General features: G+C 51.8%; 11 protein-coding genes across 12 annotated transcripts; 8 read left to right on the top strand and 3 right to left on the bottom strand.

Moving 5' to 3' along the window:
• Window positions 1–54: 54 nt before the first annotated feature.
• On the top strand, window positions 55–1,494 carry PV05_08430 (uncharacterized protein; the record flags this gene model as incomplete). The annotated part of the gene is made up of 2 exons (XM_013457941.1): window positions 55–385; window positions 488–1,494. The coding sequence occupies 2 exons, from the start codon at window positions 55–57 to the stop codon at window positions 1,492–1,494; spliced, it is 1,338 nt and encodes a 445-aa protein (XP_013313395.1).
• Window positions 1,495–1,669: 175 nt separating this feature from the next.
• PV05_08429 (uncharacterized protein) lies at window positions 1,670–3,824 on the top strand. The gene is made up of 4 exons (XM_013457940.1): window positions 1,670–2,604; window positions 2,660–2,826; window positions 2,880–3,093; window positions 3,144–3,824. Exons 1-4 carry the CDS (start codon window positions 2,002–2,004, stop codon window positions 3,483–3,485), a joined length of 1,326 nt encoding a protein of 441 aa, XP_013313394.1. The 5' UTR covers window positions 1,670–2,001; the 3' UTR covers window positions 3,486–3,824.
• A 162-nt stretch (window positions 3,825–3,986) lies between these two features.
• On the top strand, window positions 3,987–6,413 carry PV05_08428 (aconitate hydratase, mitochondrial; the record flags this gene model as incomplete). Its single annotated transcript, XM_013457939.1, has 1 exon — window positions 3,987–6,413. One exon carries the CDS (start codon window positions 3,987–3,989, stop codon window positions 6,411–6,413), a length of 2,427 nt encoding a protein of 808 aa, XP_013313393.1.
• Window positions 6,414–6,774: 361 nt separating this feature from the next.
• On the top strand, window positions 6,775–7,662 carry PV05_08427 (uncharacterized protein; the record flags this gene model as incomplete). Its single annotated transcript, XM_013457938.1, has 1 exon — window positions 6,775–7,662. The coding sequence occupies one exon, from the start codon at window positions 6,775–6,777 to the stop codon at window positions 7,660–7,662; it is 888 nt and encodes a 295-aa protein (XP_013313392.1).
• Window positions 7,663–8,610: 948 nt separating this feature from the next.
• PV05_08426 (uncharacterized protein) lies at window positions 8,611–10,602 on the top strand. The gene is made up of 3 exons (XM_013457937.1): window positions 8,611–9,396; window positions 9,507–9,864; window positions 9,917–10,602. The coding sequence occupies exons 1-3, from the start codon at window positions 9,153–9,155 to the stop codon at window positions 10,305–10,307; spliced, it is 993 nt and encodes a 330-aa protein (XP_013313391.1). The 5' UTR covers window positions 8,611–9,152; the 3' UTR covers window positions 10,308–10,602.
• A 235-nt stretch (window positions 10,603–10,837) lies between these two features.
• PV05_08425 (uncharacterized protein) lies at window positions 10,838–13,319 on the top strand. Its single transcript, XM_013457936.1, has 2 exons — window positions 10,838–12,365; window positions 12,546–13,319. The coding sequence occupies exons 1-2, from the start codon at window positions 11,204–11,206 to the stop codon at window positions 12,698–12,700; spliced, it is 1,317 nt and encodes a 438-aa protein (XP_013313390.1). The 5' UTR covers window positions 10,838–11,203; the 3' UTR covers window positions 12,701–13,319.
• PV05_08424 lies at window positions 13,161–16,704 on the bottom strand. 2 transcript variants are annotated; one of them, XM_013457935.1, is made up of 5 exons: window positions 16,349–16,704; window positions 16,155–16,252; window positions 15,885–16,104; window positions 14,962–15,834; window positions 13,161–14,911 (listed from the first exon to the last, which is right to left on the bottom strand). In XM_013457935.1, the coding sequence occupies exons 1-5, from the start codon at window positions 16,517–16,519 to the stop codon at window positions 13,541–13,543; spliced, it is 2,733 nt and encodes a 910-aa protein (XP_013313389.1). In that variant the 5' UTR covers window positions 16,520–16,704; the 3' UTR covers window positions 13,161–13,540. The 2 variants fall into 2 exon arrangements, with proteins under 2 accessions (XP_013313389.1, XP_013313388.1); XM_013457934.1 differs by having other exon boundaries at window positions 15,885–16,252.
• Window positions 16,705–16,849: 145 nt separating this feature from the next.
• PV05_08423 (uncharacterized protein) lies at window positions 16,850–18,397 on the top strand. Its single transcript, XM_013457933.1, has one exon. The coding sequence runs from the start codon at window positions 17,070–17,072 to the stop codon at window positions 17,634–17,636; it is 567 nt and encodes a 188-aa protein (XP_013313387.1). The 5' UTR covers window positions 16,850–17,069; the 3' UTR covers window positions 17,637–18,397.
• PV05_08422 (uncharacterized protein) lies at window positions 17,622–20,464 on the bottom strand. The gene is made up of 3 exons (XM_013457932.1): window positions 20,226–20,464; window positions 18,410–20,176; window positions 17,622–18,363 (listed from the first exon to the last, which is right to left on the bottom strand). Exons 1-3 carry the CDS (start codon window positions 20,391–20,393, stop codon window positions 17,737–17,739), a joined length of 2,562 nt encoding a protein of 853 aa, XP_013313386.1. The 5' UTR covers window positions 20,394–20,464; the 3' UTR covers window positions 17,622–17,736.
• A 163-nt stretch (window positions 20,465–20,627) lies between these two features.
• Window positions 20,628–22,443, top strand: PV05_08421 (uncharacterized protein). The gene is made up of 2 exons (XM_013457931.1): window positions 20,628–21,345; window positions 21,401–22,443. The coding sequence occupies exons 1-2, from the start codon at window positions 20,909–20,911 to the stop codon at window positions 22,221–22,223; spliced, it is 1,260 nt and encodes a 419-aa protein (XP_013313385.1). The 5' UTR covers window positions 20,628–20,908; the 3' UTR covers window positions 22,224–22,443.
• Window positions 22,387–25,531, bottom strand: PV05_08420 (uncharacterized protein). The gene is made up of 4 exons (XM_013457930.1): window positions 24,916–25,531; window positions 24,224–24,868; window positions 23,859–24,170; window positions 22,387–23,750 (listed from the first exon to the last, which is right to left on the bottom strand). The coding sequence occupies exons 1-4, from the start codon at window positions 25,181–25,183 to the stop codon at window positions 22,720–22,722; spliced, it is 2,256 nt and encodes a 751-aa protein (XP_013313384.1). The 5' UTR covers window positions 25,184–25,531; the 3' UTR covers window positions 22,387–22,719.
• Window positions 25,532–26,148: the final 617 nt, after the last annotated feature.

The following is a 26,148-nucleotide window of genomic DNA, read 5'->3' as shown; positions in this document are numbered from 1 at the left end:
CGCGGCGATCGGAGCAAATGAAGCTCGTCTCTTTCAACAGTCTCATATTGCAACATGAGACATTCAAGGCCAGCCGTCCTCATTGCCATCGTGGCCTTTCTGGTAGCGATTGTGGCACGGCGAGACTGGCCTTCATGGGCAGAGGAGTTTGATCCAGCAAAGGTTGTAGCACAGGCATTCAACGCTACCTCAAGATCATGGGAATTCGGTGCACTGACCCAGGCTCTTTTGGAATATGAGAGTCCAAACCTCACGGTCTTTGCCTTCGAGCCTTTTCCCGGCGGTCGTCTTCCTGAGATCTCTCATCCAGCCGAAGTGGAGGCGTTACGGTACGCAAAGTCCGTCATATGGACAAATCACTCTGATCTACTCATCGATGGAGAAGGTAAGCGCCAACCACATGGCAATGTGTATTCCATACGGAATATGGGGCCCAAGTCTCCTTCGGAGAAGGCTGATGCAAACTCGTCTACTTATACCTGTGCAGGTTCGCCCTCCGATCCAGCCTCGCTTGGGACAGCTGCATTACTGCTCTCTGGCCATGACAGTGCATACTTTGAGGCCGCAAGACGACAAGCCGAGTATCTCGTCCAACGAGCAACAAGATTCCATCTCAATGTGACTGCTTCCGCCATATCTCACCGTGATGAGCCGCCAGAGCTGTGGGGTGATTTCATTTATATGGTTCCTCCTTTCCTTGCATACTATGGCGTAGCAACACAAGACCTGCATTTCTTGAAAGAGGCTGTCCATCAATGTCAGCTCTACAACGATGTGCTAAAAATAGATGTTGTGTTGGAGACGGGCGACATCTGCCGCGGGCTTTGGCGCCATATTGTGTCAGATCCAATGACCCTACCGACAGGAATATGCTGTTCGGATCCCGAGGTATGGCTGACGAGCAATGCGTGGGCAGTAGCTGGTATGACCCGAGTTCTTGCCACGATTGTGAAATGGCAACCGCCACCTGACGGAGGAGTTGCATGGTCTGATTATGCAAAGTTTGCGGATGCAGCAAAGGACGCACTTGTCGAGATAATCACATCTATGCTCACATGCGTTGTCCGTCAGGCTCGAGACCCGGAGTCGAGTTTAGTGAAGAACTACCTTGATGGTCCACTTTCTCGATCTGCCGAATATGCCTTTGGAGACACTGCTGGAACGGCACTGATGAGTGCGACGGTGTATCGCCTGGCGGTACTTGACCCGACAACCTTTGCACGACCAGATTTGCTCAACTGGGCTGATGTTAACTGGCGCGTGGTCTCGAAGCACATTGATCATAAGGGCACGGCTGGACCCGTTGCTGATGTATCCAACGTACCAAGCAAGGGGCCTGTACGACAAACCAGCGAAGGGCAAAGCATGGTGCTGCTCATGTACAGTGCACGACGAGATTGCGTGAGAGCAGGCTTATGCCATCGCCGAAGCCATCTGGCGGCGATTCGGGCCAGAATAGGCTCAATGTGGCGAGGGCAATGGCAATGGCAATAATGAGCAAAAGGCTGACGTGAAGATTTGTCAGAGAAGTTCAAGCGAAGGCGAGGCGATGGAGCAGTCGAGACGATTGGGACCAAGGCTGAACGAGGGGCAGCTGTACGAGTACTTGAGATCATCCCACGGGGCCCATGAATTCGGAAGTCGGGGGCGTTCGTCATCGGTGAATGTCGTTTCGTTTCTGGAGGGAGATGGACATGTTTTTGGCGGGGCAAATCCTTGAGCATACGAGCATAGCGCCTTTTCCCGCACTCATCGTCGCCGACAATGCACCCGCCTGCGCCTGCATTATTGCGGAATCCGCCATCACTTCTAGTCACAGTATTCACTTCTTTGGTTGATCAACCGAGCATCCGATAACTGTTCCTACGTTTCTCGAACCCCTCTATCCTTTCGATATACGGAAGCGCATCGTTACTTCTCAGTCTTTGCAAGCTGGCTGCGAACACTCACTCAACGTCACCTTCCGCTTCATCCTCCTACCTCTCATGCCCATAACCCACAATGTCTGATTCTCCGATCACGAATGCCCCAGTCGGGCCTCAAGAGAAGCCAATATTGGACAAATTGGTACTGGTCAGAGATAAACTCCTCCTTCTGAAACAAGACAAGAGCACATATGTCAAGTCTTCCGATGTTCTTCCCCTCTATGAGCAGGTGATTGAGCAGGTGTCGATCCTCAACGATGTCCGTGGCCCCGAACATCTCGTCCAGAACCGAGTCGACACAGTCCTCGATGACTGTTTACAGCTCGTCTCGCTCTTCTTTATGGCAGTCGGGCGAAATAACGAAGCTCCCGCATTGTACGCAATGACTGGAAACATTATGCGGCTGTGTCACCATCTTAAAGAGGCGGCCTTCTACAGTAAAAAGGACTTGACAAGCTTGGAAAACACACTGCAGAAGATGCAGGCCACGTTGGAGCATGGCAAGGACGTATACTCTGACCATTTGTTGAGGCGGATACAATATCGCCTGGAGATCTGCAAGGCGATGCTGAAAGAGCTGAGCGATTTTCTCTCCACACTGTCGCCTGAAATGGTGCCCGTGTGGGAGAAATTGGTTTCCATACTACGGGCCATTGCCGCGTTGAATACGAGAAGCAAGGTATTTTGAGAACCACTCTTCATGTCGAGCCATTCGCAGCTAACTTGACCGATAGTACGTTCAAAAAGATCTCGAGGACCTCCGAAGTGAATTACGCGCAGTCACGGCGACGATGACCGACGGAAAGCTCCCAGATAAGACTGGGGTCACTTCGTCGGGGCAAGACCTCGTCGTACCCTTGCTCAACAGATGCCTAAAGTTCACCGACATGGTTGAGGAGCGGTATAGTTCACCACATGTTTCCATTGCTCCCTTCCTACTAACATCCTCTTCAGTCAAGGCAAGATCGACGAACGGTTCAAAGACGTTTACGATAAGCTTATTGAGATCCGGAACCAACTTGAGCGTTTGACCATGACCCAGGCCTGGTCACTCCGGGAGACCGATTTGTTCATGTGGCAGAGGAAACTGGATCGCATAGACGATTCTAGGAGAGACGGCAACTTCTTTGATGCCGAAGGACATCCCGCTGATCTGCACGCACAAAGAGTAAGATGAGCTCCCTCTCAGCAAAAAGGTCGTGCTAACCCATCCAACAGACATTACTTTATCTGATTCGACGAGGATACGCGTATATTTATCAGCTTCTAATTGCATCTGAGCCGGTCTCGGAAGCTCTTCTACCAATCTACAACCAGCTCCTCACTTTGCGACGATGTCTGGTCGAGGTTAAGAAAGCTGGAGGAGTGTCGAATCCTCGGGAGCTGTATCCCTACAGCATGAAGTTGAACTCGATTGACAATATGAGAGTGGATGGGAAATTCCAGATTGGAAAGGATATACCTGAAGGGCAAGGCGCTGTAAACGATCTCCTTGCAGAGTGTTATGACTTGGCTTATGAGCTCAGGACGGCAGCTGAACAGGAAAACGGTGATGACTAGTCCTTGTGAACCCCAGTGAGGTGGTGTCTCTAGAGCAGGGCGCAACGGGTTTTGTCTTGCCTGGCCATGATTGTATGATCATGGTGATTGCCTAACTTGGTGGTTGTGCTTGTGGCTGCCTCAATAGTGCTTTATGGGAAGGGGTGTTTCTGCCTCTTGGACAGGCGGTCATTGTCGTTAGGTCACGTATGCAGATGGGCAAGGACAAGTCGTCGATATGAGGACGAGCTTCACAGCAAATGAGTCTGATAACTCCCGAGGTGCTGAATGAACTGCATGCTCTTGCCGTAGACTGGCACCTAACTGGACTCCTGGAGGCCTGCACCTGGTTGGGAATTAGATACGTCGTGAGTGGTGGCCTTGTCAACCTCGGCCCACTTTGCGCCATGATGCCCCGATGTCGCTAGCCCCAATGAAAAATGGGCCGACATAAAGCTGAATATTTTTCAGATGCTGGTCTTCACATCTGTCGCCCCATCCTTGCCTGTGAGCTGTCCAGTCATGTCGGTCCTGCTGCAGAGAAGCCCGTCTGCACGGGTGAGATGCCCTCTTGACCTCGGATCCTCCTCCATAACACGAAGAGCTGCTCGTCGTGCCTACGCCGTACACGCCCCGTCCCAACCTCACCCACGACGAAAGGCCGCAGTCCCTCCCTACCAAAAGATCCTCAAGAGATTCGAAGATGTTCGAAGGATTTTGGGCTCTCGGAAGCTGACTCTGGCCGAGAAGATCCTCTATGCTCATCTCGACAACCCGGAAGAATCTCTGTTGACCAATACCGACAACGGCAAGAACATTCGGGGAAATGCAAATCTCAAGCTCAAGCCCGACCGTGTGGCCATGCAGGACGCCTCTGCCCAAATGGCTATCCTTCAATTCATGACATGCAACCTGCCATCTACCGCTGTTCCCGCGAGTATACATTGCGATCATATGATTGTAGGTGAAAAGGGCGCAGACACGGACCTGCCCAATTCAATCGCTGGCAACAAGGAGGTATTCGACTTTCTGGAATCTGCAGCAAAGAAATACGGAATTGAATTCTGGCCTCCAGGCGCCGGCATCATACATCAGACAGTCCTTGAGAATTACGCTGCACCGGGCCTCATGATGCTCGGTACTGATTCACACACGCCCAACGCTGGTGGCTTGGGTGCAATTGCAATTGGGGTCGGCGGTGCTGATGCTGTCGATGCCCTCGTCGACGCTCCTTGGGAACTCAAAGCTCCAAAAATTTTGGGTGTGCGCCTTGAGGGCAAGCTCAGTGGGTGGGCCTCACCCAAGGACGTGATCCTTCATTTAGCAGGGCAACTCACTGTACGTGGAGGCACTGGCTCAATCATCGAGTATCACGGGCCAGGAGTCGACACTCTCAGTTGCACCGGTATGGCTACAGCGTGCAATATGGGAGCCGAAGTTGGAGCTACGACCTCGATTTTCCCCTTCTCGGAGAGCCACATCCCCTACCTGCAGGCTACTGGCAGAGGGGCCCTTGTCGATGCCATCAAAGGAATCGCGTACGGCTCAGAGCAGTACAACTTTCTGCGTGCTGATGCTGGTGCGGAATATGACCAGGTGGTTACCATAAATTTATCTGGCCTCGAACCCCACATCAACGGTCCATTCACTCCAGATCTTTCTACGCCACTGTCCAAATTCAGGGAAGCAGTCAAAACCAATAAATGGCCCGATACATTTTCGGCTGGATTGATCGGCAGTTGCACGAACAGCTCCTTTGAGGACATGACTCGCGCAGAAGATCTGGTGAAGCAAGCACAAGCCGCAGGATTGAAGCCCAGGTCTGATTTCTTCATCACACCTGGGAGCGAACAAGTTCGCGCGACGCTCGAAGAGAGTAAGACGCTTCAGAGCTTCGAAGGCGTAGGCGGGACCGTCCTTGCAAATGCTTGTGGACCGTGTATTGGGCAATGGAAGCGTACCGATGGTGTTCAGAAAGGTGAAGACAATGCTATCATCTGCTCCTACAACCGCAACTTCCCCGGTCGGAACGACGGAAACCCGCGCACCATGAGTTTCTTGGCCTCTCCCGAGATCGTAACAGCTATGTCCTTTTCTGGGTCGACGTCATTCAATCCAATTACTGACGAGATTACGTTGCCATCCGGCGACAGCTTTAAGTTCGAGCCACCTAAGGGTACTCCATTACCTGGCTCCGGCTTCGCCATCGGCAACCCTGCTTTCTTGCCTTCCTCGGCTGAGCCTGATGCGAGTGTCCAGGTCGCTGTTGACCCCGAGTCCGATCGGCTTGCACTCTTGGAGCCTTTCGATCCCTTCCCCGAAGGCGAGCTCAACGACTTGAAAGTACTGTTCAAAGTCAAGGGTCAATGCACCACCGATACAATCTCTGCCGCTGGACCGTGGCTCAAATATAAAGGACATCTTCCAAACATCGCGGAGAACACCTTAATTGGCGCAACCAATGCGGCAACCGGTGAGACGAATGTGGCGTACGATTTTGACGGCTCCAAGTCATCCATTCCAGAGCTCGCGAAGAAGTGGAAGGAGCATGGGCTACACTGGCTAGTTGTGGCAGAGGATAATTACGGTGAAGGCTCGGCGCGCGAGCATGCTGCTCTTCAACCTAGATATCTAGGGGGTAAGATTATTTTGGCGAAGAGCTTTGCTCGTATCCACGAAACGAACTTGAAGAAACAAGGGGTTGTACCGTTGACCTTTGCCAATAAGGAAGACTATGACCGCATCGACGCTTGTGATTCGGTGGACACTAACGGTCTTTGGGATGTCCTGAAGAATAATGGTCAAGGCGAAATTCGACTTGAAGTCCGAAAGAGGAGCGGAGAGAGCTTTACAATTCCTGTCAAACACACCTTGAGCAAGGACCAATGTGGGTTCATTCTCGCTGGCAGTGCACTGAACCTGCTTGCGAAGCGCCACAGAGCAGAATGAGTGCAACCTTTATTTGCTTTTCTAGCAAAAGAACGTGTACTGCTTGGCTCAGCCTCGTCGCTTGCGGATCGACTGTCCGACGATCCTCGATCTTGGCGGACATACTGGCGCTGATTGGTGACTTGCTGGAAGATTAGAGCCTTCTCGACTGTCCAATGCGTATCACAGCCACGATGCTCGTGCTCATGCTCTTGATTCTCCGGGAGTTGATTCATGTCGCCAAGATGAACAGCAATTCAAGTTTGAAACAATGGGGAGCCATTGCTCTGAAGGCCTGTACACTCGGCATCGACGCCAGCGGAGTTCAAGCATCAACAAAGCTCAAAGCCATATAAGATAACTTCGCACGGGCGCTGCGACCATGAGAACTGAGCGCCCAGATATCGTAAAGATGAAGATCGGCGCAGTCCTTCTTTTGTGCTATGTGAGCCCCTTGACTAGTGCCTGGGGTACACTTGGTCACGAAACTGTTGCTTGGATTGCCCAGTCCTATGTTTCTTCGACAACAGCGTCAGCCATCAAAGGAATACTTGACACTAAGCAGTCCGACTATATGGCCAATGTATCGACTTGGGCTGATTCTTATCGATACACAAGCGCTGGCAGGTGGTCGGCCCCTCTTCACTTCATCGATGCCAATGACAACCCTCCATCTTCGTGCTCTATGGACTACAACCGGGATTGTGGCGATTCCGGATGCTCCATTAGTGCCATTGTCAATCATACTTCGATACTACTCGACAGCGACTCGAGTGATTCTCTCAAATACGATGCGATGAAATTTCTCATTCATATCATTGGCGACCTTCATCAGCCACTCCACGATGAAGCGCTCGAAGTCGGGGGCAACGATATCAATGTGACATACGACGGTGACGACACGAACTTGCATCACATTTGGGACACAGAAATTGTCGAACAGCTTGCGGACGGTGCTTCTGCAGAGGAATTCGCCAAAAATATGACCGCGTCAATCAAAGCCGGTGCTTATGGCTGGGACGTGGCCAGCTGGCTGGATGGGACGGTCCTGAACGACACCAAGGCGACTGCTTTGATCTGGGCAAGCGAGGCAAACTCGTATGTTTGTAGTGATGTGCTGAGTGCTGGAGTGGATGCAGTCGAGCAAGGTGATCTGAGTGGAAGTTATTACGCGGCGCATTTTGACGTTGCAAGAACACAAATAACCAGAGCAGGTTACAGGCTGGGCGCCTGGCTGAATCTGATCTTCACGGGGGAGACCGCAGGGTAGGGTTGGGAAATGTACAAGGGCCACGAAGGCTGCTTGTTTTCAAGTAGAAACCTGAGGCTCCCTTTAGGTCGAACTAGGTCAGGCATCCAACAAGACGTCAAGCTGCATGTACCGGATGTTGTATGTTCGATTGCATATGGTGATGCTATTTTCTGCCACACTCGAGAGATACAAGCTGTGACATCGATAGTCGGAACTCCTTCTGATCATGCTGAATTCTGACCGCGTGATCTTAATGTCGCATTATAGGCACTGTCTCTGTTGATATAGGGCCAAGGCGCTTATTCCGCCACTCGTACTCGGGTTCTGGTGCAGGGGAAACAAGCCACAGGAACTTTCTCTCGGGAAGCCTCGATATATATGTGGGGAAGGCAGCATGGGATGGACTTTGGAAGGATTCGGTACGAGGATCGTATTCGTTGAATCGATAGAGAGACAAAGAGAGCTTTCTCGGAAACATATTGGGGCTATGCTCTGGTCGTATCTTTACACTTTCAGCAGTCGTCGCGAAATTGACCCAAGAAAGAAGTATTAATGGCCATCACCGTTATTGGCACCACTCGACGACAGTACTTGTAATCCTTGAATCCATCGAGAGTCAGCCCAGGCCTTCTCAGCCCCTAGAAAAGAGAGAAATCAAAACCAATGCGGAGAGAGCGTCTACGGATGCGAAGTATCCATGTCCGAACCTAATGCAACTCAGCGTTCAGGACCGCTCAAGGCGTACGTATGTGTGAAGACGATCATCAATATACGGTGTCGACCATCTCGGACATACTACTTTAATAAAGTCGACTCTGCCTTGAACACATAAGACGTAACACTCTCGTATTCTTTCAGATCCTTCAGACAGGATCACCAAAATATAGACGGCAAAGCAGACGCAAGGCTGTCAAATGTGACATATCAACATCGAGGTTTTTGTCTTGGTGTTTGGCCCTCGCGTTCTTTTTTTGTGGCCGCGTCGCTTGGTTGATTGATTGATTGATTTTGGCCCCGCCAACTCATTACGCCTCGTCTTCTCGATATACTTGTACAAAAGCTCGACAACAAAATCCAACTCCACGATCCATTTGCCGGCGTTTCCAGGCTTTGTTTCTGTTTACCTTTCATTAACGCCACCTGCATCGCCGAGGACAGCCTGGTCCGCCCCTATCCCGACCCCAATACGCTCGTTCCCACCGAAACACGAACCCGACGTTGCGGTCGCGGTCACAGTCCTTTTCGAGCTTCAGTTTCTCAAATAGACCGATCTTCTACTTCAACCACATCTCCATCCGTTTGATGTGCCTTCTGCAGTCCCGCCGGAGACCACCCTGCCTGCGATCGAGCTCCACCGTCAGCACTATATTGCGCTATCCAACCACCCGGCCGCTACACAATACTATCGCGCGTGCTCACTTCTCAGGGACGCAGCCGCCGGTAGGACGGCTGGCTGCCGCTATTCCGATCGACGCAGACGCAAGCCATCAGGCTTGCCCTTCTTGGCCATGCCACCCTACCCGGCGCAACAAACACAGAACGTCCTCATCATTGGCTCTACCGGAGTGATAGGAACGTACATCACGCGGGCAATTGTGGACGAAAGAGACAAGTTTGGGCGAATATGTATATTCACGAGTCAAAAGACGATGATGCAGAAGATCCAGGATATTGCTGCATTAGAAGCATGGGGCGTGGAAATATTCACCGGTCGCCTGGAGAGTGAGCGCTCCTTCAAGAGGGCCTGCGAAGGTACGTTACACACCACGAGGCAGGGCGCTGCATGAAGGTGGAGACAGCAACGAGCGTTTTACACATTACACAGCGTGTGGGAAGGTGCTGACATCCGATTTTACCTATAGGCATCGATACGATCGTCTCTTGCGTCGGCCGTGGCGGTATCGAAAAGCAGATGAACCTGATCACCTGGGCGGAACAAGCCGGTGTGCGTCGATTTTTCCCGTCCGAGTATGGCACCGACATCGAATACTGGCCTGAATCCGCTCAAGAACCACCTCATCAACTCAAGCTGAAAGTAAGAGCTCACATGAAAACGATGAAGAGACTGGAACACACCTATTTGGTGACGGGACCGTACAGTGATTTATACTTTGGCACCATGAAAGCCCGGCCAGAACTGGGCGAATTTGATGTAAAGGAGAGAAGAGCAGTTCTGCTAGGGGATGGGGATGGACCCGTCAGTTTTACAGCCATGACTGAGTAAGAGGGGACGGCCATCGATGAGAGGACGTTATGCTGACTGCGGATCTAGTGTTGGAAAGTTTGTCGTTGCAGCTCTTGTCAACCCAGCCGCATCGAGGAATACGACTCTTGTTGTTCATTCATTCACGGCCACGCCGCACGAAATCTTGGCCGAGTACGAAGAGCAAACTGGATGCAAGTGGGAGAAATCCTATACCTCTCTGGAGCGACTAAAAGAGATTGAGAAGGAGGAATACCAGGTCTATTCAGCACTCGCGACAGTCGTGACATTGCGACGCATCTGGACAGAGGGGGGCACACTCTACAAATTCTACGATGAGGGAATCCTGGGTCAGATAGACTCGGAAACACTGGAGTCCCAGGTTAGGTCAAATATCCGAAAGCAAGAAGAAGGTGAAGATCATTTCCCAAGTCTAATGAGGAAATTGAGTCTTCAGTAGAGCATGGCGCAAAGAGGTGGACGTTGTAAACAGGAGCAGTGCACAGGAATACTGTACATTTACGAAGAATTATGAGTCTATGAATGAGCATAGCCATGCATCCGCGCGGTCGTTCGGAGTGTACTCTGGCTACGGATACCAGGAGAAGGAAGTTTTTTACATTCTCAGCATTCTGGATTGGGGGCGAGGAAGAGGAAGAACATACCTAGATATATATACTACCATTGTCGATATGTACGGACACGGTCTTGTCTACCACAGTAAGTTAGTGTTAATACCTTATGCGACAGAGGCCCCAGAACCATCCGATCGACCGAGTCGTCTTGTCGTCTCTGATCATCGAATACTGATAACCGATGCCCGAGGTCTCCATCTCTCCTCCAATCTCTCCACTGGTCAAGCGAACTCCAACCTCCATTTTACCGTTTACCAACATAAAAGACCGTGAGACGTGGCGCGGGATGATGTCCAAGCCAGATCGACGACAGAATACAGATATGCTCGCGCTGATGCTGATTGCTGACCATCAAGCCCCGGTGATAAGATAATCCCCCACGCTCTTCCCATAGTGGTCATTCGTTGTCATCATAAGGGCGTGGCTGTTCCGGTGGAGATACCATTTCTGATACACTCACTAGTACTTGAACCTTTTTACCTTTTTGCGTCGAAAGGGAAAGTCACAACTTAGATAGATTCTGCGTACCTTTTCTGATCTCTGTTCTCCGAGCGCAATATCATAAAGTCGCTTGTGGGTGGAACTACCAGCTGAGGAAAACGACGGGCAAGAGCAAGAGCAAGCTCGGACTGAAGGTACTGCAACGACGAGAAAGATACCTGCATAAACGATTCCGCAGGGAGCTGTCATCGCGTTGCCCACGACCTCGACATTTATTTTCATGCTCTGCACGCCGCGAAGGATCTGGAGACTGCCACTGCCACCACTCGCACAAGTGCACAAACGACCTATCAGTTCGCTGACCACAGTGAGAGCTTCGAGACCAAGCAGCCAGACCAGAATCAGCACACCGAAGCTACAAGCCTCAGTTTCCCGCCGTGCATCAACGAGAAGGTCCGTACCATTTTCCTCTCCTCCACAACAACGAGAGCAACGCAGCCGGACGATTTCCCTTGACACGAACACGGCCATCATGTCGCCATTCCAGTCTCCACCCCCCCTGCCCCAGGGCAAGGACAAACACCACATTGTCGTCCTCGAAGGCATCCACGCCGCCATGCCGCCCTTTTCTTTCCCACACACCATTACGGTCCACCAACGCACCGCGCCCGAACAAGTGGCCGAACGCATCCGCGACGCCACCATCGTAATCGCATGCGTCGTGCCCGTCACGCCCGCGGACATGGACGCCGCACCACACCTAGGCTGTCTATCCGTCATGGCCGTCGGCATCCACTGGGTGGACAAACGCGACTGTGCCGCTCGGAACGTGACCGTGACGAAATGCCCAGCGGGCAACGTCGACGCCGTGTCCGAGCACTTTCTGGGCCTGTACTTTGCCAGTCGGAAGCGCATCGTGCAGGTGCACGAGAGAGTCACGCAGTCCAAAGAGTGGCGTGAAAAGGGCACGCTGACGACACTATGGCCAACCGGACCGCCGATGGGATGTCGGCAGGAGGTACTCGCCATCATGGGCTACGGGACACTGGGTAAGCGTATCGCACAACTTGCTAGAGCCGTCGGATTCGGCGAGGTTCTAGTCAGTGAGCGCAAGAACGCGACGGCCGTGAGAGAGGGGAGGGTGAGTTTCGACGAGGCCTTGAAGAGGGCGAGCGTCATCGGCCTATGTCTGCCCAAGGAAGATGATACGGTCGACCTTATTAGCGAGAAGGAGCTGAAGATGATGAGGCCCGACGCGCTGGTCATCAATGTCGCGAGAGGCGGGATCGTGAACGAAGCGGCCCTCGCGAGGGCTCTGCGGGAAGGCTGGATCGCTGGTGCAGCCACGGATGTGCTTGAAATCGAGCCCGCGGGCGTGGGATCGGGGCCCTTGACACCGGATCCTGCCGAAGGAGAACAGCCAGTGCCGAATTTGACCATCTGTGAGTCCATATCCCTTAACACATCAGACCGGCCGGGGCAGAGCGTGCTGGTGCAGCACTGCTGTCCCTGCTCACAAGGAGATTGACCGTCGTCTTTCCCATTGAAGGTCAAGATTGACAGATTGGCGCCTGCTATGGTCCTTGATCAAAAATGCTAACTCTGGTTTTTTTTTTCGCCAGCTTCCCATATAGCCTGGTTCACCCAGACCACGATCGAAACGTACCAGCGCCTCCTGAAAGAGGGTGTCGAAGGCTGGGTGAATGGCACGCTCCAAGAGTCCGAGGATACTGTGCACACGGTCGCTGTCGTGCATAACGGGAAGATCTGGAACTGATTCCCTGTCCCATCGCCATCGCCATCCCATGCCAAAGTCCCAACGAGAGACATGACAGACAGATCCCAAGGAGGGGCCTCACCCGCGTTGCCAGAAATTCGCTGAACGGGAAAATCGCAAACGCATGTCCCCCAATGCGCGAAGCTCGGCATACATAGTACGCCTTCTGAAGCACACCCAGGCTGAATGGTCGAATGCCAGGCACGTGTCAGCATGATGTACCTCGTCGCATTGTCGCCCGGTGTCGATAGAATCACAATGACAAGTCTCCATCGGCACCATGGCTGCAAGCTTGCTACTGCTTCGACTTGCTGAGCAGAGTCGAGCAGAGGCTTGGGGCTGCACAAAATGGACCAGACAACGGCAAGGTCACACCAGGAGTGGGGATGTGGGAGGGAGACTTGCTCAAACACATAGAAGATGATGTCCTGAACGCTGCACATCGAATCTTGGGAATGGCCTTGAAAAGAACATCTTATGATAATGGTGGATTTAAAGCACAGACCTATGGTCTCAAGAAGATAGACGGTCAACACAAACACATAGAGGACTCAGAGCGCCAGCTAGAAAGATAGACAGACGAGTAAGGACGTCGTTCAAGAATGCCGTTTCGATGTGACTCGCACGAGCGTCCTTCCAAGTATCTTCTACGTACAAAGGGCAGCCAACCAAGTCGGCCAAGCGATGCTCGACCAAAGTCCGCCTGACTCGGCCCAATTCACTGTAGGCGCCGTACCAAACAATGCAGGTTGTTAACAATCATCAATGCAGCGATATCATGCAACCCCGTCAATCATGAAACCCGTCAAAAATCATGTCAATTCACTCCTCTAGTCTCCTTTATGCAGTCTGAACCTCAGCCGGAACATGCTGGTTGGCTTGCGGCTTGCTCTCTCCGACATTCGTACTCGGTGAGCTACTTGCCTCGCCAGAAACACCGTTTTCAATACCAACGACCGGCTGTGGAGAAGGCTGAGGCTGCTTACTAGGCGTGGGCACCGGTTCGGTGCTGCTCATATTTCTCAACTGCTGAGGACTTGGTCTCAAATTCTCCACGGGCGGAAAGACAGGGGTCCCGCTGATAGTTCTCTTCTCGGCCGGACCACCGCCCGGCGTGACATTTGGCTGTAGAGGCATCAGTGACGGCGATACGTTGTTGGGTTTTTGTGGGATCATCGAAGGTGGCGGAAGTGGTTGAGGGGTTTGTTGCTTTCTAGGCGACAATCCGGAGAGAGGTTGTGTAGTAGGGGTCTGTGCAGTTTGAGGCTGAGGGCGCTGGCGAGGTGTTGCTTGTAGCTGGGTCGGTAACCCGTTTTGAGCTTGGTCTGTGTATCCGTTGGCAGAGGCACCATTGATGGTCGCGTGACCCATGGGCGGCGACTGTTGTGAAATTCCTGCTACAGGACCGACGTCCATATTCCCTTGGGTGGGAGACATCATTGGACGATTAAACACAGGTGATGGAAGACGGCCAGTATTGTTAGCTGCATGACCATTGGCTGGAGACTGTGTTAGTTGGCGTGGTGTGTTTTGTGCAGGCGCTAGTGGTCTTTGACCATGAGGATAGTTCTGGTGTTGATGAGGGACGCCGTTATAGTAAGCGGGACGCTGACCGTCTTGTGGAGGCGGACTTCTAACCGCACCATCGTTGATCATAGGCGGCGTTTGCTGTGGTGGGTATCCGGCGGATATGCGTTGAGGAGAGTATTGCTGAAGGACTGATTGTTGATGACCCCCTGCTGAGGATGGCCGATACTGTTGACCAGCAAAGCCATACTGAGGAGCGCCAGCAGCTGCTTCTGGATGGTCGTACTGATAGAAGCCATTGTTAAGGGCAGGCTGAGAACGATAGGGAGAGCTTGACGGCTGAGTGGGCGGTGAGGATCCCTGTGCAGCGTAGCCATTCATCATTGGACCTTGAATAGGAGGTCGAGCCACCTTCTGCCCAGGGACTTCCACACTGATAACTGTTGACTTTTGAGGCGGTTGCTCGATTGGAAGTAGTGGACTCGGCGGCGCCGGCGACGAAGATGTACCAACGCGGAACTTGAGCGAAATCTTTGGCTTCTTCGCATCTTCTTCTTTTCGTCTACAGTCTCGGCAGACGAAATGGAAATCCTCCTTCTCAGCTGCAGACTTGGAGATGCCCAAGCATTTACTATGCTGCCAGACGCTGCACCTCTCACAAGCTACACTGTGAGAGCCATCGTCCTATAAAGCGTCAGTCGCGTAGCCAGTCAGTAGCATAAAGCAATGCTTACCAGGTTCTTGCCATGGATCCCGCAGCCAGAACAATCAAAGGTCCAGTCTTCCTCGTTGTCTAGATCCTCCAGCTCCTTCTTGTTCTTTTCCATTCGTTGTTTGAGGTTGCGATCGGAGCCTCTGATTTCGCCTTCTTCGATCTTCTTCTGTTCAAGGGCATCTCTCGCAAGCTCTTCTTCCTTGAGAAGTCGTTTGTACTCTCGATCTTTGATACGCTGCTCTCGGGTCATCAACCGGTATTGTCGTTCTTGTTCCATCTTCTCCTGTCTCTCCTGCTCCTGGTGAGCAGCCAGTAAGTCAGCCTGTCTCTTCCGTTCTGCTTCGGCTTCTTCTGCTTCGCGCTTTTCTCGGTCCTGCTTGTCCGCCAATCGACTTGATCGCTTGGCCCCAACCATCTTTTCCATCAGTAGCAATTCGCGTTGTCGTCTCTCGATCTTTCGTCGCTGTTTCTCCTCGGCAGCCTCGATGATCGGAATGACTTCCGATATCAGGCGCTCTCGTAGAGCTTTCTCATTGGGGTCCTTTGACTTCTTCAATGATTCGCATAACTCATGGTAGTCGGAAAGACTGATGGCAAGGCACTCCCACTTGAATCCACCAAACGTGTCAACTTCCCAGGGTTCGAGATTCTTTTCTTCAACGGCTTGAGTCTCATCAATCTCTTCCTGATTGTCTTCTGAGGCTTCAGCCTCAACAGTCAGCCTTCTGCGCTTGCTCTCTCTTCGCTTGGCAGCAATTGCTTTCTTTGAGTTGGCTTTAGCTTTGGCTTTTGGGGCGGGTGGCGGGGGAGGCTCTGTACGGCGGTAGAGGCGATTGTCATCAAGTAGGTAGTAATTCCTGTCTTCACGATCGTATCCAAACTCCTCAATTCGCTGTTTCCAACTGGTCAGATAGTTGAAGAACCTGAGGAAGACAAACTCACCCATTCCAATTGATCCACCTCACGTGGGTGGTCGGGCATCCTCTCTCTTAAGCGATCGGGATTCCAAAAAGTCCATACAGTCAACTGGTGCAGTACTCGGATCTTGGTGAAGATGTCAAAGTCTCGGAATCGATTCGGCGTCTCCCCTTCGCCGTAAGGGTTGAGGTGCGGAGCTTTGGCAAGGTATTGGCGCCGAGTATATTCGTCCCAGATGTTGTAACTATATCGGGTCAGCCGCCATCTGGTGCGGGCGAAGGTAGGAGTACTGACTCAAGACCACGATGGGATGAAATCCATTTGAGGAGGGTCAACCCTATCTCCTCAAGTTTCTCGGAGTAGCCGGGCTTCAAACACTCATTTTCAAAATCCTAGAAGGCAAATATTAGTCATTCCGTGCACCCAAATTACTCCGCCGCCATTGAATTGGGAATAAGATAGGCATGTATGATTGGGGCAGGTTATACCTCGATGTCAAAGTCCTCATCAATTTTGACTGCTCGGCCAAAAATGAAAATGAACTGCATTGTAGAGGCGAATTCCCACATATTCCGTATCCTCTGAAGTAGTGAAGGCTCTGGCTTCTTTCCTTCAGGGGTGGAGGCCTCCATCTCGTCGTGGGTGCGTTTTCGCGGCATGGTGAAGGAGGGTGACGAGGAGGCGGCGACGCCTTGGGGACGGGGAGGAACTCTTCTCCTTTTCTTTCAGGTTGATCGTATCATAGACTGACGCGTTGCATCTCTACGAGGCTCTGGAAATAATAATGTTGGGATATTCCACTTGACGTGGAATTGTAGACTGCGCTTCTTTTTGCGAACCAACTAGGGTGGAATTGCCCAAATCGCCAAATCGATGCGCGACTTTTGATTTACGAACCAAACCACAAACCGCTTCGGCAAAACTCCGGATGCGGCTCCCCATCTCGCCATTCAATCAATCAATCAGTCACTACTCCGTACAGTATCAGTCAATCATTCATTCCTTAATGCCACCAACAGTCAACGTCTGGGTGTATGGTGCTTGTATCATTAGTTTGTCACTCTATACCGACAGTTCTGTCCTTTTTGCCTAACCATTCTTTCTGGACAAGCTAGCTGTAGATTGAAGCGAACGTTGGATACTGCATTCTGTGCACATAGTCTTCGTTGGACAAATGCAGTGACAGCCAACAAGAGGCCGTGAACGACAATGGCAGTAGCCTCCCAACAAGAGGCCAAGTCCTCAAGCTTTGAGTTTCCAAAGAGCTACAACTTTCCGCCCTTCTTCAGCCCCCAGCCAACAGCTTTGACCCGACAGGCTCAGCTGAAAAAATGGTCAATCCTCATTCAAAGATATTGCAAACATCATCGCATATTCAAACTTACAATCATTGATGCCCTTGAAACCCCTCTGTTTCACAATGCTACCCTCAAAAAGCGCTTGAGCTTGAGAGATGCCAAAGCAGCTATCGATTACATGGCCAGCAAAGATGGGGGCGAGCGAGCTGAGTGGCTTGGCCCTGAGAAGTCAGAAGCCTGGATCTGGTGGCGAAAGCCCGACGAATGGGCTACGGTCATCGCAACTTGGGTGGAAGAGACAGGCCAGAAGGGCACCGTCCTGACCCTCTATGAACTAGTCCAAGGAGAAACAACCGAGAAACAAGAATTTTATGGTCTCGATATGGAAGTACTCCGTAAGAGCCTCAATACGCTGGTAAAAAAGGGGAAAGCTCAAGTGTTTGGGACCGAAGACCAGCAAGGTGTGAAGTTCTTTTGATTCATATCATATTCAAGTCAACATCAACAAATCAGACATCCAGCAACCCAATGCATCGCTAACTTCGAGCAACCGTATACCTCATCACGCCGATCTGGAATTATGCCGCGAGTTCATACTGCTTCGTCGGTAGCAATAGTTGGGACATCGCCGTCTCCAGGATCCAATCGGCCGTGACGATGCGAGGAACTTTTCGGCTACCTTCGGCCATCTCCTTGAATCGAGTCCATAACGACTTGTTCTCCTTTCGATCATCGTCGTTGCTCAAAAGGTAAACCTCGTTATTGGCGTCAATATCAGTGCTGGCCTCGCTGTCGGCTCGACCCGAGGGAACTGTTGTGCCTTTGCGACCACGCCACGTCCTACATTCACCACCGTTGGCTTCCACGATGGTTTTGAAAGTATCAACCCCGCCGCGGATATTCTCCAGACAGTAGATGATACGGCCTTGGAGCAATTGACCATGGTTCTTCTGGGCGCGCTCTCGTGAGAGCTTTAGAGAAACACCAAGTTTCTGCTCATTCTCCTTGTCTTGTAGCCTGAACTCCATGGGATCGAGCAGCTCGTTTGCCTCTAAACAAGCGTCAATGTAGTCAGTCGAGATCACGATCGGAGCGTATGCCAGCGCTGTCACGAACTTCATCGTCCGGACAATACGCGGGGCAGCAAGATGAGTTGCCCTGCTGGGATCCGTGGTGCATGTAATCCCTAGGTTTCGAAGTTGTTTCTAGAAACATCAGTATCCATGTTTTCAACCATTCCACGATGCTTACCTTGTCATTGTCTTCGATCTTGGCATGACCAACCCACTTTTCATAGCCAGAGACTACGAGATGCATGGCTGGAGAGAAATTGCCGCGCTTCACCTTCTTGGACTCATTCTCATCCGTCATCTCATGGTCCGACGCTTCATCAACAGATCGTTTACGCCCGACCTCTATCCGATCCTCGTCGGTCTTGCGTCGACCTCCGTAGACAACACCACCCACTCTCTTGCGTTCTTTCTCGTATAGCATCATGTCAGGGGTCATCTCATGCAAGCGAGCCGACGCAACTTCTTTGGACTTTCGGCTGTGCGTCGTTGACGGCGTTATATTCTCTTTGCCAGTCGCAATAAGCCTCGAGGGTGCCGGAGTGCGTAGTTTTTCATTTCGGTCGTGGGTAGCTTCTTCTGCTTCGTGCGTGCGGCTGGATTTCTTTGCTGAAACCGCGTTGTTGTTGACTTGCTGCATCGGTCTTGCATTAGCGGCCTCAGTCATTTCCACATCTTCTCCAGGTGGAAAGAAGCATTTTTCGAGCACGGTACGATCTAGCTGAGTGTGGCCGACTACCTCACCGAGATTGGTTCGCTTGGGAAAATGTGTGTATCTGTTATCGGTGATACTTTGCATCTTCCACCGTGTATAACTCTCTTCAAGCCAAAGATGATTGACAATGTGGATTCCCCAGTCTTTCGCTGCAGCACATTTCTCGCTCAAGACATGTGCCGTGATTAGATGGGTGTTGTCTTGCTTCAGCGTCTTTGTACATTCAGCGCCAGTTGCATTGATGAGATTTTCCAGATATGTTCGTGCGTCTCCGCTATAGTTTGAGAGACTGATTTTCAGTCCTTCAAAACCCGGCAGTCCATCTTTAGGTATGGGATAATGCAGCAAACGTCGCATGGGAGATGTCCATTCATCAGTCTGGATCAGGTAGTACAGCCAGGCCAGATTGCCTACATCTTTGCCGGCCCTGGAAGCCATACGGTACTCTTCGTCACTTCGATATTTGCAGATGAACATATCGGCTTTCAAGACGGAATCTGTCATCTGCCCACCGCTGCCTGTGATGATCCCCTCTAGTATGTTTTGCAGATACGGCGATATTCTGAGGTCTTTCCACAACATCACAGTCTTTTTCTTGAACACTTTCTTGAGCTGTCTAGGCCCAGTAATAGCCTGTTGATCGTCTTGTGAAGGGTCAGGGTGAACAGCCCCTTCTACCTGGGTTTTCCGTTTTGCTGCTGGGGCCTTGTTGTTGGAGGGTTTCAGTATGTCTGGGTCTGGCAGTAGATATGGCTGGTCGTCGATCTTTCTTCCCAGCTTCAGGCAGTCATCCACCCAATGTGGCAGCACAATCTTGACAGGCAAATCCCTCTCTCGTGCCCGAACGCAGGATTCTGACTCAATGGTGAGGGCGATGATGTGGGTGACCTGGTTGGTGAGCTTGGTTGAGAACAGACCGCCCATAGCCAGTATACCGCCAGCAATAGCATCCGAGTCGCCTTCAGGAAGGTCTGCGACGCAAGCCACCACGTCAGACATGAAATAACGAGGATCGGGACTGTATTGTCGTGGGTTGAGTAGTCTGTTCTTCGCGAGAGAATGTAGAACCCAAGTCGGCTTAATAACGGGGATGAAGGCATCGAAGCATACATGGTAGTCCGGGAAGTCGAATGTGTCGGAAACAACGTGGGTGACGCCGTTAATATCGAGGTTGTTCTCGGGGTAGTCATCAAAGACGACTTCTCCGTTATGCAGTCTCAACTCGGATGCCAGCTAGATTAATCAGTGGTGTTTTCCGGGCATGGACACAGAGGGTACCTACCTGCATGACAGTCTCTGTAGGAAGAGTGGCAGAACGCACGATGACGAAGCTGCATTGGGCGAACAAGCCCTTGTTCTTCGGTGTGTCAACGTCCATGTTGGCGGATGGGGAGGTACCAACAAAACTGCGTATCAGGCCTTTGCAGGTATTGAGTAGACTGGTAGTCATCGACGGTTACATAACTAAGTTATTGAAATATGGGTAAGTGAGTAACGATGGACAGTGGCGGCGAACTTCACTGACCGCAGGCACGCGTGAGAGCAGGACGCGATTTCTCTCATTAAACAAAAGAACGCGCTATACGTCGAGTCATGTGACCGGCCCCCGCCGCTCTGGCTGCCCACGAGATTGTAACCTTCAGCCCTTCTTCTATCTTTTCTTTTTCCTTTCACACGAGGGCGCCGCGGATGTGGCAGATTGCAAATTCATGACCTTAGCAGCTTTAGCAATCGCACGGAAGCAATCAATGGCCTGGTAGAGCGACCCGTACCCGAACAACCCATATCGCAGATCCGGATGGGGCTGGACCTCGGCACTTCTTCCGCGATCCGCAGGGCTCGCGCAGCCGGCAATGGCAGTTCGACCATTGACCTATAAACCACCCTTCTCAGCGCAGAGCTGTCCTTGATGCATTCCTCCCCGACCTCTACTGATGCATCACTTTTGACAGTCTTTCTTTGAGAATGTCCTCTTTCCACGTTGTCGAGCACAAAATCCCCTGTCAACACATTCGAGAATACCCGCGCGCATTAGCCGGCCCACAAGAGGATGTACTATATCTGTCCGTGAAACAATACATACCCAAAGACAACCCCAATCCTCAACCTGGCGATGTTACCATCTTAGGCGCACATGCCAATGCCTTCCCTAAAGAGCTCTACGAGCCACTATGGGACGATATCCATGCGCGGTCAAAGAAGAATGGCTTCCGCATCAGGAGTATATGGATCGCAGACGTCGCTCAACAGGGCCACAGCAGTGTCCTGAACGAGCAGCTGCTGGGGAATGACCCGAATTGGAATGATCATCCTCGAGACCTGCTTCATATGATCAACATGAAAAGAGACCTGATGCCTCGGCCGTTGATAGGCATCGGTCATTCGATGGGAGGAAATCATCTGTATGACCCGCCCGTCTAGTGTCCCCATGCATCTTCAAAACTGATATAGATACAGCGTGAATCTAGCATATATGCACCCGCGCCTTCTCACGACCCTCATCCTCATTGACCCCGTAATCCAAGTATACTCCAGCGTTGCGCCCGACGTAGGCCCTAGCCCAGCTCAGTTATCCACATTTCGCCGCGACGTCTGGTCTTCACGGGAAGAAGCTGCGAGGAGCTTCAAATCCAGCAAATTCTACCAGACATGGGATCCTAGGGTCCTGGATCGTTGGGTCCAATACGGTCTGCGAGATATGCCCACACTAATACACCAAGAAGGACCACCCAAGGTCACACTAACAACACCACTTCATCAAGAAGTCTTTACATTCCTCCGGCCCAATTATGAAGGTTACGGATGGCAGGGCAAGGCCGTTAACCGTAAAACTCACCCTGATCTGAACCCGGCACTACCAACCATATACCCATTCTACCGCTCCGAAGGACCCCAAGCATTCTTCCGCCTTGAAGAGCTCCGGCCCAGCGTCCTGTACATATTCGGCGGCAAGTCCGACGTCGGCACGCCTGAGTCCTGCAAAGCCAAGATGGACCATACTGGCGTCGGCGTTGGTGGCAGCGGAGGCGCACCAGCCGGACGTGTACGAAGCGTCCTGTTTGACGACATCGGCCACTTGATCGCAATGGAGGCTGTTGACCGGACCGCCGACAATGCCGCTACTTGGCTAGGAAGCGAGATGAAGATCTGGAGGGAAGACGAAGAAGAGCACAACCGTACCTGGAAGTCGAAGCCCTTGGTCGAGAAACAGACCATAGACGAGCAGTGGAAAAAGATGATTGGAGGTCCATTGAGGAAGCCTAAAGGGCCGAAACTGTGATCTCGGAGTTAGAACTGCATTTTCACCAAACCATGCTAGAAGGTCAGGATCATCTCTGTGCATGTGTCCTACTATGCAAAATGATCGATTTGGCGACCAGACTTGCGCTGCAGCATTGCATTTAGAAGATGAGAGCCATAGAGTTGGTACCACGTTGTTCGGTAGAAAATGCCAGCAGAAGGCAGCTCATAGACGGAAACAATGTCAGCTCAGATATAACCTCAGTCTATTCCGTACCCTACTGCTTTTTGAAGGTCGTTGAGCCTTCGCTTCGCCACCGTATCTGTCCACTGGTCGAAAGTTTGTACCTGACTGAATCAATTCCACATATCTCACATATGTCCAGTATTCTACTATGCAGTTAAATTCGCAACCAGGGTATTCATGAAACGTCGTGTATCACCAGTCTCCACACAATCCTAGCCAGCGCAGCCATCGTAGCGAAGCCAGTCCTATCTTTGGGTCACTCCTCGCCCATAGCAAGCAAACAGCATCTTTAGAGACTCAACCTCCGCGCCCTCCTTTGTCTTATCTCACTTGTCGACAGCAAAGGCACTTTCTCCTCCCCATCCACCGCCGCCGCTTCCCGATACAATCCATCATACCTCCCCATCGGCATACGTCCCCTTCTATACCCCAGCCCCTCGCTCTCATCCAGGACATCGACATGGCGAATTTGCCCATCATCACCCGCACCCTGGGGTGGCACACTCCCATCTGGATCCCTCACGCCATAAATGACCCTATAATTGCCCAACTTCTCCGCAATCTCATCCCCCGTCAACAGACACCCAGTGTCACCCAATCTCTCCACAACGGGTCTCAACAACCGCGCCGTTGAGAGGTGACTCGTATCCTTGATGATGGCCTTATTCGCAAAGCCGACCACAATACACAGAATGATAAACTGTGCCACAGGTATCCCTCCCACGATCGCACCCGCAAAATTCCACTTGACGTTTAGAAACTGCGCCGGCGCCGGCGCATAGCCCCTGACATTGACCCTGGGACCCCCAGCGTCCATGGCTGCGATCGCGCCCGCCGTGAATCTCATGACCAACCCCGCCATCATGAGCTCTGTGTAGTTCCCTGGCGGACTCCACTTTGAGTCGGCCGGGTATTGTACGAATTGGAGATCGGTTGCCAGCGCGCCGTCCTGGGTGTATGTCATGACGCCGGACCAGCCGATCGCGCCTGCGAGATACTGCGCCTGCGGGTTCGAAAGCTCGTAAGTTGCTGGATCCTCGTACACGTCCACAATGGACACCGGCAAGACGTGCGACTTGCAGCTCCAGAAGCGTGGGACGGGTACGCTGTCGGTTTCGTTATCCGCCGTTTGGAGGGCGTAGATCTGTATGCACCGATCGCCGCAAGTCGTCATGTTGGCCATCCACGTCGTCGCGCCCGTCGCGACGTTTTCGACGACAAGTGTACGATTGTACCCATCGTCATCAACCCACGTCACGTCCCACATGGTGTCGGGGTCGTCAGTATTGAAGCCACCGTAGCCACCCGAAACGACCTCGTCTAGAAATCAGAAGAATCAGTCTAGAATATCCCTAATGGTACCGAATAATCAAGTGCGTGCAAAATGAGCATTCTGCACCGTGTCTAGTGCGATAAGAGCTGACTTACATGATTGACATTCTGCAGTGCAATTGATTGTGCGATCGGTCACCACGGTCAAGCCTCCTGCCGAGGAGGACTGATCAACAAAGCGATACCAGTAAGCCGACTCGTCCTCGTTGGTGTAGACTACTTGTTGACTGCCGGAACCATCTGTGTCGTAAGTGTCATACCGAGTGGGGTAGTCCTGGCCTGTGATGCCATATACATTTGCAGCAGAATATTCAGCTACTTGGGCTCGATCGCTGTTAATGTTGGTGCCGAATAGAGTTTCGGTTTCAGAATTGCCGATATAGGTCAGATCAGCAATGCTGACATTACCTATATACCGCGGCCGTGAGCACATGGTCAGGGGTTGCCAGGGTGTTACTTACCATATGTGAGCCGTACGATATCCGGGGAAACGTCAATCGAGTAGGTTAAACCGAGCAAGGCGGTAATGACTTGCAGAGCCAGATTTACAGTGATCGAGAGCAACGCAACCAGTTGTGTCTTGTTCGGATACCATCGCCCAGGAGTTCGGCCTGCCCATAGCAAACGAAACGTTTGGGTCTGACTATCGCAATTCATGACCAGCTCGAAGTCTTGTAGCGATCGGTATTCACAGGCAAGGAACCTCCACCGCATCATTTGCGCATAGCCCTTGAGCGACGAGGCAAGATTCATACCCAGACAAAGCGACAGACCAGTGATCAAGGCGTTGTAGATGTGTTTCGTGGTGGATGTAACACCAAGATTGAATTTAGTGAAGCCGTACATGACAGCGGCAAGACCTGCGCAGATGATGGCGGTAATCAGCCATTGGAAGCTGCTGTTGACAAACAATCTTTTGCGTTGCTGGCGATAGTCGAAGTAGCGAACAGTATCCGACGGATGTGAGGATGCTCCTGGCTTCTCTGAAAACTCATGCTCCCACGGCGCAGCTACCTTGGGAACATTGAAGCTCGAGACAGCTTTTCTCGTGGTGGACCATACTGATGAAGCCACCCTATACAACGAACTTCCTGTCCGTTGAAGTTCTTGAGGTTGTCAGCGTTGAATACGCAGGCAGGTATGTGATACTGACTTGGTGGTCGAGGAGGCATGTCTCCATCTGAGCCTGTGTAGGCATGACTTTCAGCGACAGTGCTGTTGCCCTGCTTCTTGACGATCGGGTCTTGACTACCTTCGCTGCTTCGTTGCGGTGGGTATTGCCCGGTTGAGGAATCGCTTATAGTGTTCGAAAATTGAATAGGTCCTTCTGGAACAGGAGCCGCGTTCGAAGTCCCGTTAGAAGTCGCGTTCAGCCCAGTGTTCGCGAGAGGGTTGAGCCGCGCATATCGTGAGGCTGTCATTAGGTGAGGTATGATCGTTCAATTCGGAAGCACGTAAAAGCAATAGGAAAGAGCGTAGAAGCAAATCAGCGTGTGGCAGCAGACGTTGGCCAGCAAGTCTTGTCTTGTGTGTGAAGCGAAGGTGACAGAACGGTGTACCAGTGCGAAGGAATGTACCAGCAGGATATATATCGTAGTAATGAAGCACAGCTTGGTGTCGGCTAGATTATGGACTAATAAAGTACATGGCCATGACTTGGAGGGTTGTGTCAGTTTGGGGCCATTTGCACCCTGTCACCGACACCATTGCACGATATCAGTTAGTGCGTCTTGTCAGCAACGAAGCATACAAGGTGAAGTGAACTGTACTATAGTCTGCAGCCTGGGCAGTGGACACCTGCCCGGAAGCTGCACTAGCCTGTTGGTTGAATTCGTTGATTGAGATATAACGAGCCGCATGGACGGGAGGCTGACCGTGAGATAGCCCAGCAGCCGTCAGGACGCTAGTTCCTTCGGAAACGTCTGGCGCCCCTGCATATCACCAGAGAAATCCTCCTGAAATGCACGCAGATGTGGGCCAACCTGATTGGCGCACTTCGCACTCAAGCAGTGGCTTAGGAGAGACATGTCACAAATATCAATAAGATGGGCTCACAAGGCTGTCGTAGCTTTAAATACGCGGCCCAATGTCATGGTGTCACGCCGTCCGTGTGATGTCGGCCGTAGTTTGGGGAAGCTTGCAGGTAACGGCAAGCAAATGGCAATACATAAATAGGCGCGGGAGTAGGGCCACGACCGAGGGTTGCATGATGGTTGTTCAGTAAACGTTCGGTCTGCCGCCCCGGTTGACCCTTGAGGCTCAGTAGCTAACCTTGGCCGTGTGAAGGGAGATTGAAGGAATGAGTGCTCCGTACGAGGAGACGAGTTGGTGAACTTGTGGTAAGCCAGTCAGCACTAATTAATAATAATTAAGGGAAAGATAAATG

This window comes from Exophiala xenobiotica, assembly GCF_000835505.1.
Source record: "Exophiala xenobiotica strain CBS 118157 unplaced genomic scaffold supercont1.5, whole genome shotgun sequence".
In the NCBI taxonomy this organism is placed as follows: domain Eukaryota; kingdom Fungi; phylum Ascomycota; class Eurotiomycetes; order Chaetothyriales; family Herpotrichiellaceae; genus Exophiala; species Exophiala xenobiotica.
The sequence above is the reverse complement of the archived record's forward strand: the minus strand, read 5'-3'. Positions and strand labels throughout refer to the sequence as shown.

What these genes read in the sequence shown, in the direction of transcription:
- PV05_08429 (XM_013457940.1), top strand. Translation starts at nt 2,002, where the DNA reads ATGTCTGATTCTCCGATCACGAATGCCCCAGTCGGGCCTCAAGAGAAG. An exon ending in ACCGACATGGTTGAGGAGCG is followed by an intron (nt 2,827 to 2,879) that starts GTATAGTTCACC and finishes CATCCTCTTCAG; the next exon opens with TCAAGGCAAGATCGACGAAC. An exon ending in CTGATCTGCACGCACAAAGA is followed by an intron (nt 3,094 to 3,143) that starts GTAAGATGAGCT and finishes CCCATCCAACAG; the next exon opens with ACATTACTTTATCTGATTCG.
- PV05_08426 (XM_013457937.1), top strand. Translation starts at nt 9,153, where the DNA reads ATGCCACCCTACCCGGCGCAACAAACACAGAACGTCCTCATCATTGGC. An exon ending in CTTCAAGAGGGCCTGCGAAG is followed by an intron (nt 9,397 to 9,506) that starts GTACGTTACACA and finishes TTTTACCTATAG; the next exon opens with GCATCGATACGATCGTCTCT. An exon ending in AGTTTTACAGCCATGACTGA is followed by an intron (nt 9,865 to 9,916) that starts GTAAGAGGGGAC and finishes CTGCGGATCTAG; the next exon opens with TGTTGGAAAGTTTGTCGTTG.
- PV05_08425 (XM_013457936.1), top strand. Translation starts at nt 11,204, where the DNA reads ATGCTCTGCACGCCGCGAAGGATCTGGAGACTGCCACTGCCACCACTC. An exon ending in AGTGCCGAATTTGACCATCT is followed by an intron (nt 12,366 to 12,545) that starts GTGAGTCCATAT and finishes TTTTTTCGCCAG; the next exon opens with CTTCCCATATAGCCTGGTTC.
- PV05_08424 (XM_013457935.1), bottom strand. Translation starts at nt 16,519, where the DNA reads ATGCCGCGAAAACGCACCCACGACGAGATGGAGGCCTCCACCCCTGAA. An exon ending in AGGTGGATCAATTGGAATGG is followed by an intron (nt 15,835 to 15,884) that starts GTGAGTTTGTCT and finishes AGTTGGAAACAG; the next exon opens with CGAATTGAGGAGTTTGGATA. An exon ending in GGATCCATGGCAAGAACCTG is followed by an intron (nt 14,912 to 14,961) that starts GTAAGCATTGCT and finishes GACGCTTTATAG; the next exon opens with GACGATGGCTCTCACAGTGT.
- PV05_08423 (XM_013457933.1), top strand. Translation starts at nt 17,070, where the DNA reads ATGGCAGTAGCCTCCCAACAAGAGGCCAAGTCCTCAAGCTTTGAGTTT.
- PV05_08422 (XM_013457932.1), bottom strand. Translation starts at nt 20,393, where the DNA reads ATGACTACCAGTCTACTCAATACCTGCAAAGGCCTGATACGCAGTTTT. An exon ending in CTACAGAGACTGTCATGCAG is followed by an intron (nt 20,177 to 20,225) that starts GTAGGTACCCTC and finishes TGATTAATCTAG; the next exon opens with CTGGCATCCGAGTTGAGACT. An exon ending in AGATCGAAGACAATGACAAG is followed by an intron (nt 18,364 to 18,409) that starts GTAAGCATCGTG and finishes TGATGTTTCTAG; the next exon opens with AAACAACTTCGAAACCTAGG.
- PV05_08421 (XM_013457931.1), top strand. Translation starts at nt 20,909, where the DNA reads ATGTCCTCTTTCCACGTTGTCGAGCACAAAATCCCCTGTCAACACATT. An exon ending in TCGATGGGAGGAAATCATCT is followed by an intron (nt 21,346 to 21,400) that starts GTATGACCCGCC and finishes ATATAGATACAG; the next exon opens with CGTGAATCTAGCATATATGC.
- PV05_08420 (XM_013457930.1), bottom strand. Translation starts at nt 25,183, where the DNA reads ATGACAGCCTCACGATATGCGCGGCTCAACCCTCTCGCGAACACTGGG. An exon ending in CATGCCTCCTCGACCACCAA is followed by an intron (nt 24,869 to 24,915) that starts GTCAGTATCACA and finishes GACAACCTCAAG; the next exon opens with AACTTCAACGGACAGGAAGT. An exon ending in CACTGCAGAATGTCAATCAT is followed by an intron (nt 23,751 to 23,858) that starts GTAAGTCAGCTC and finishes TCTGATTTCTAG; the next exon opens with ACGAGGTCGTTTCGGGTGGC.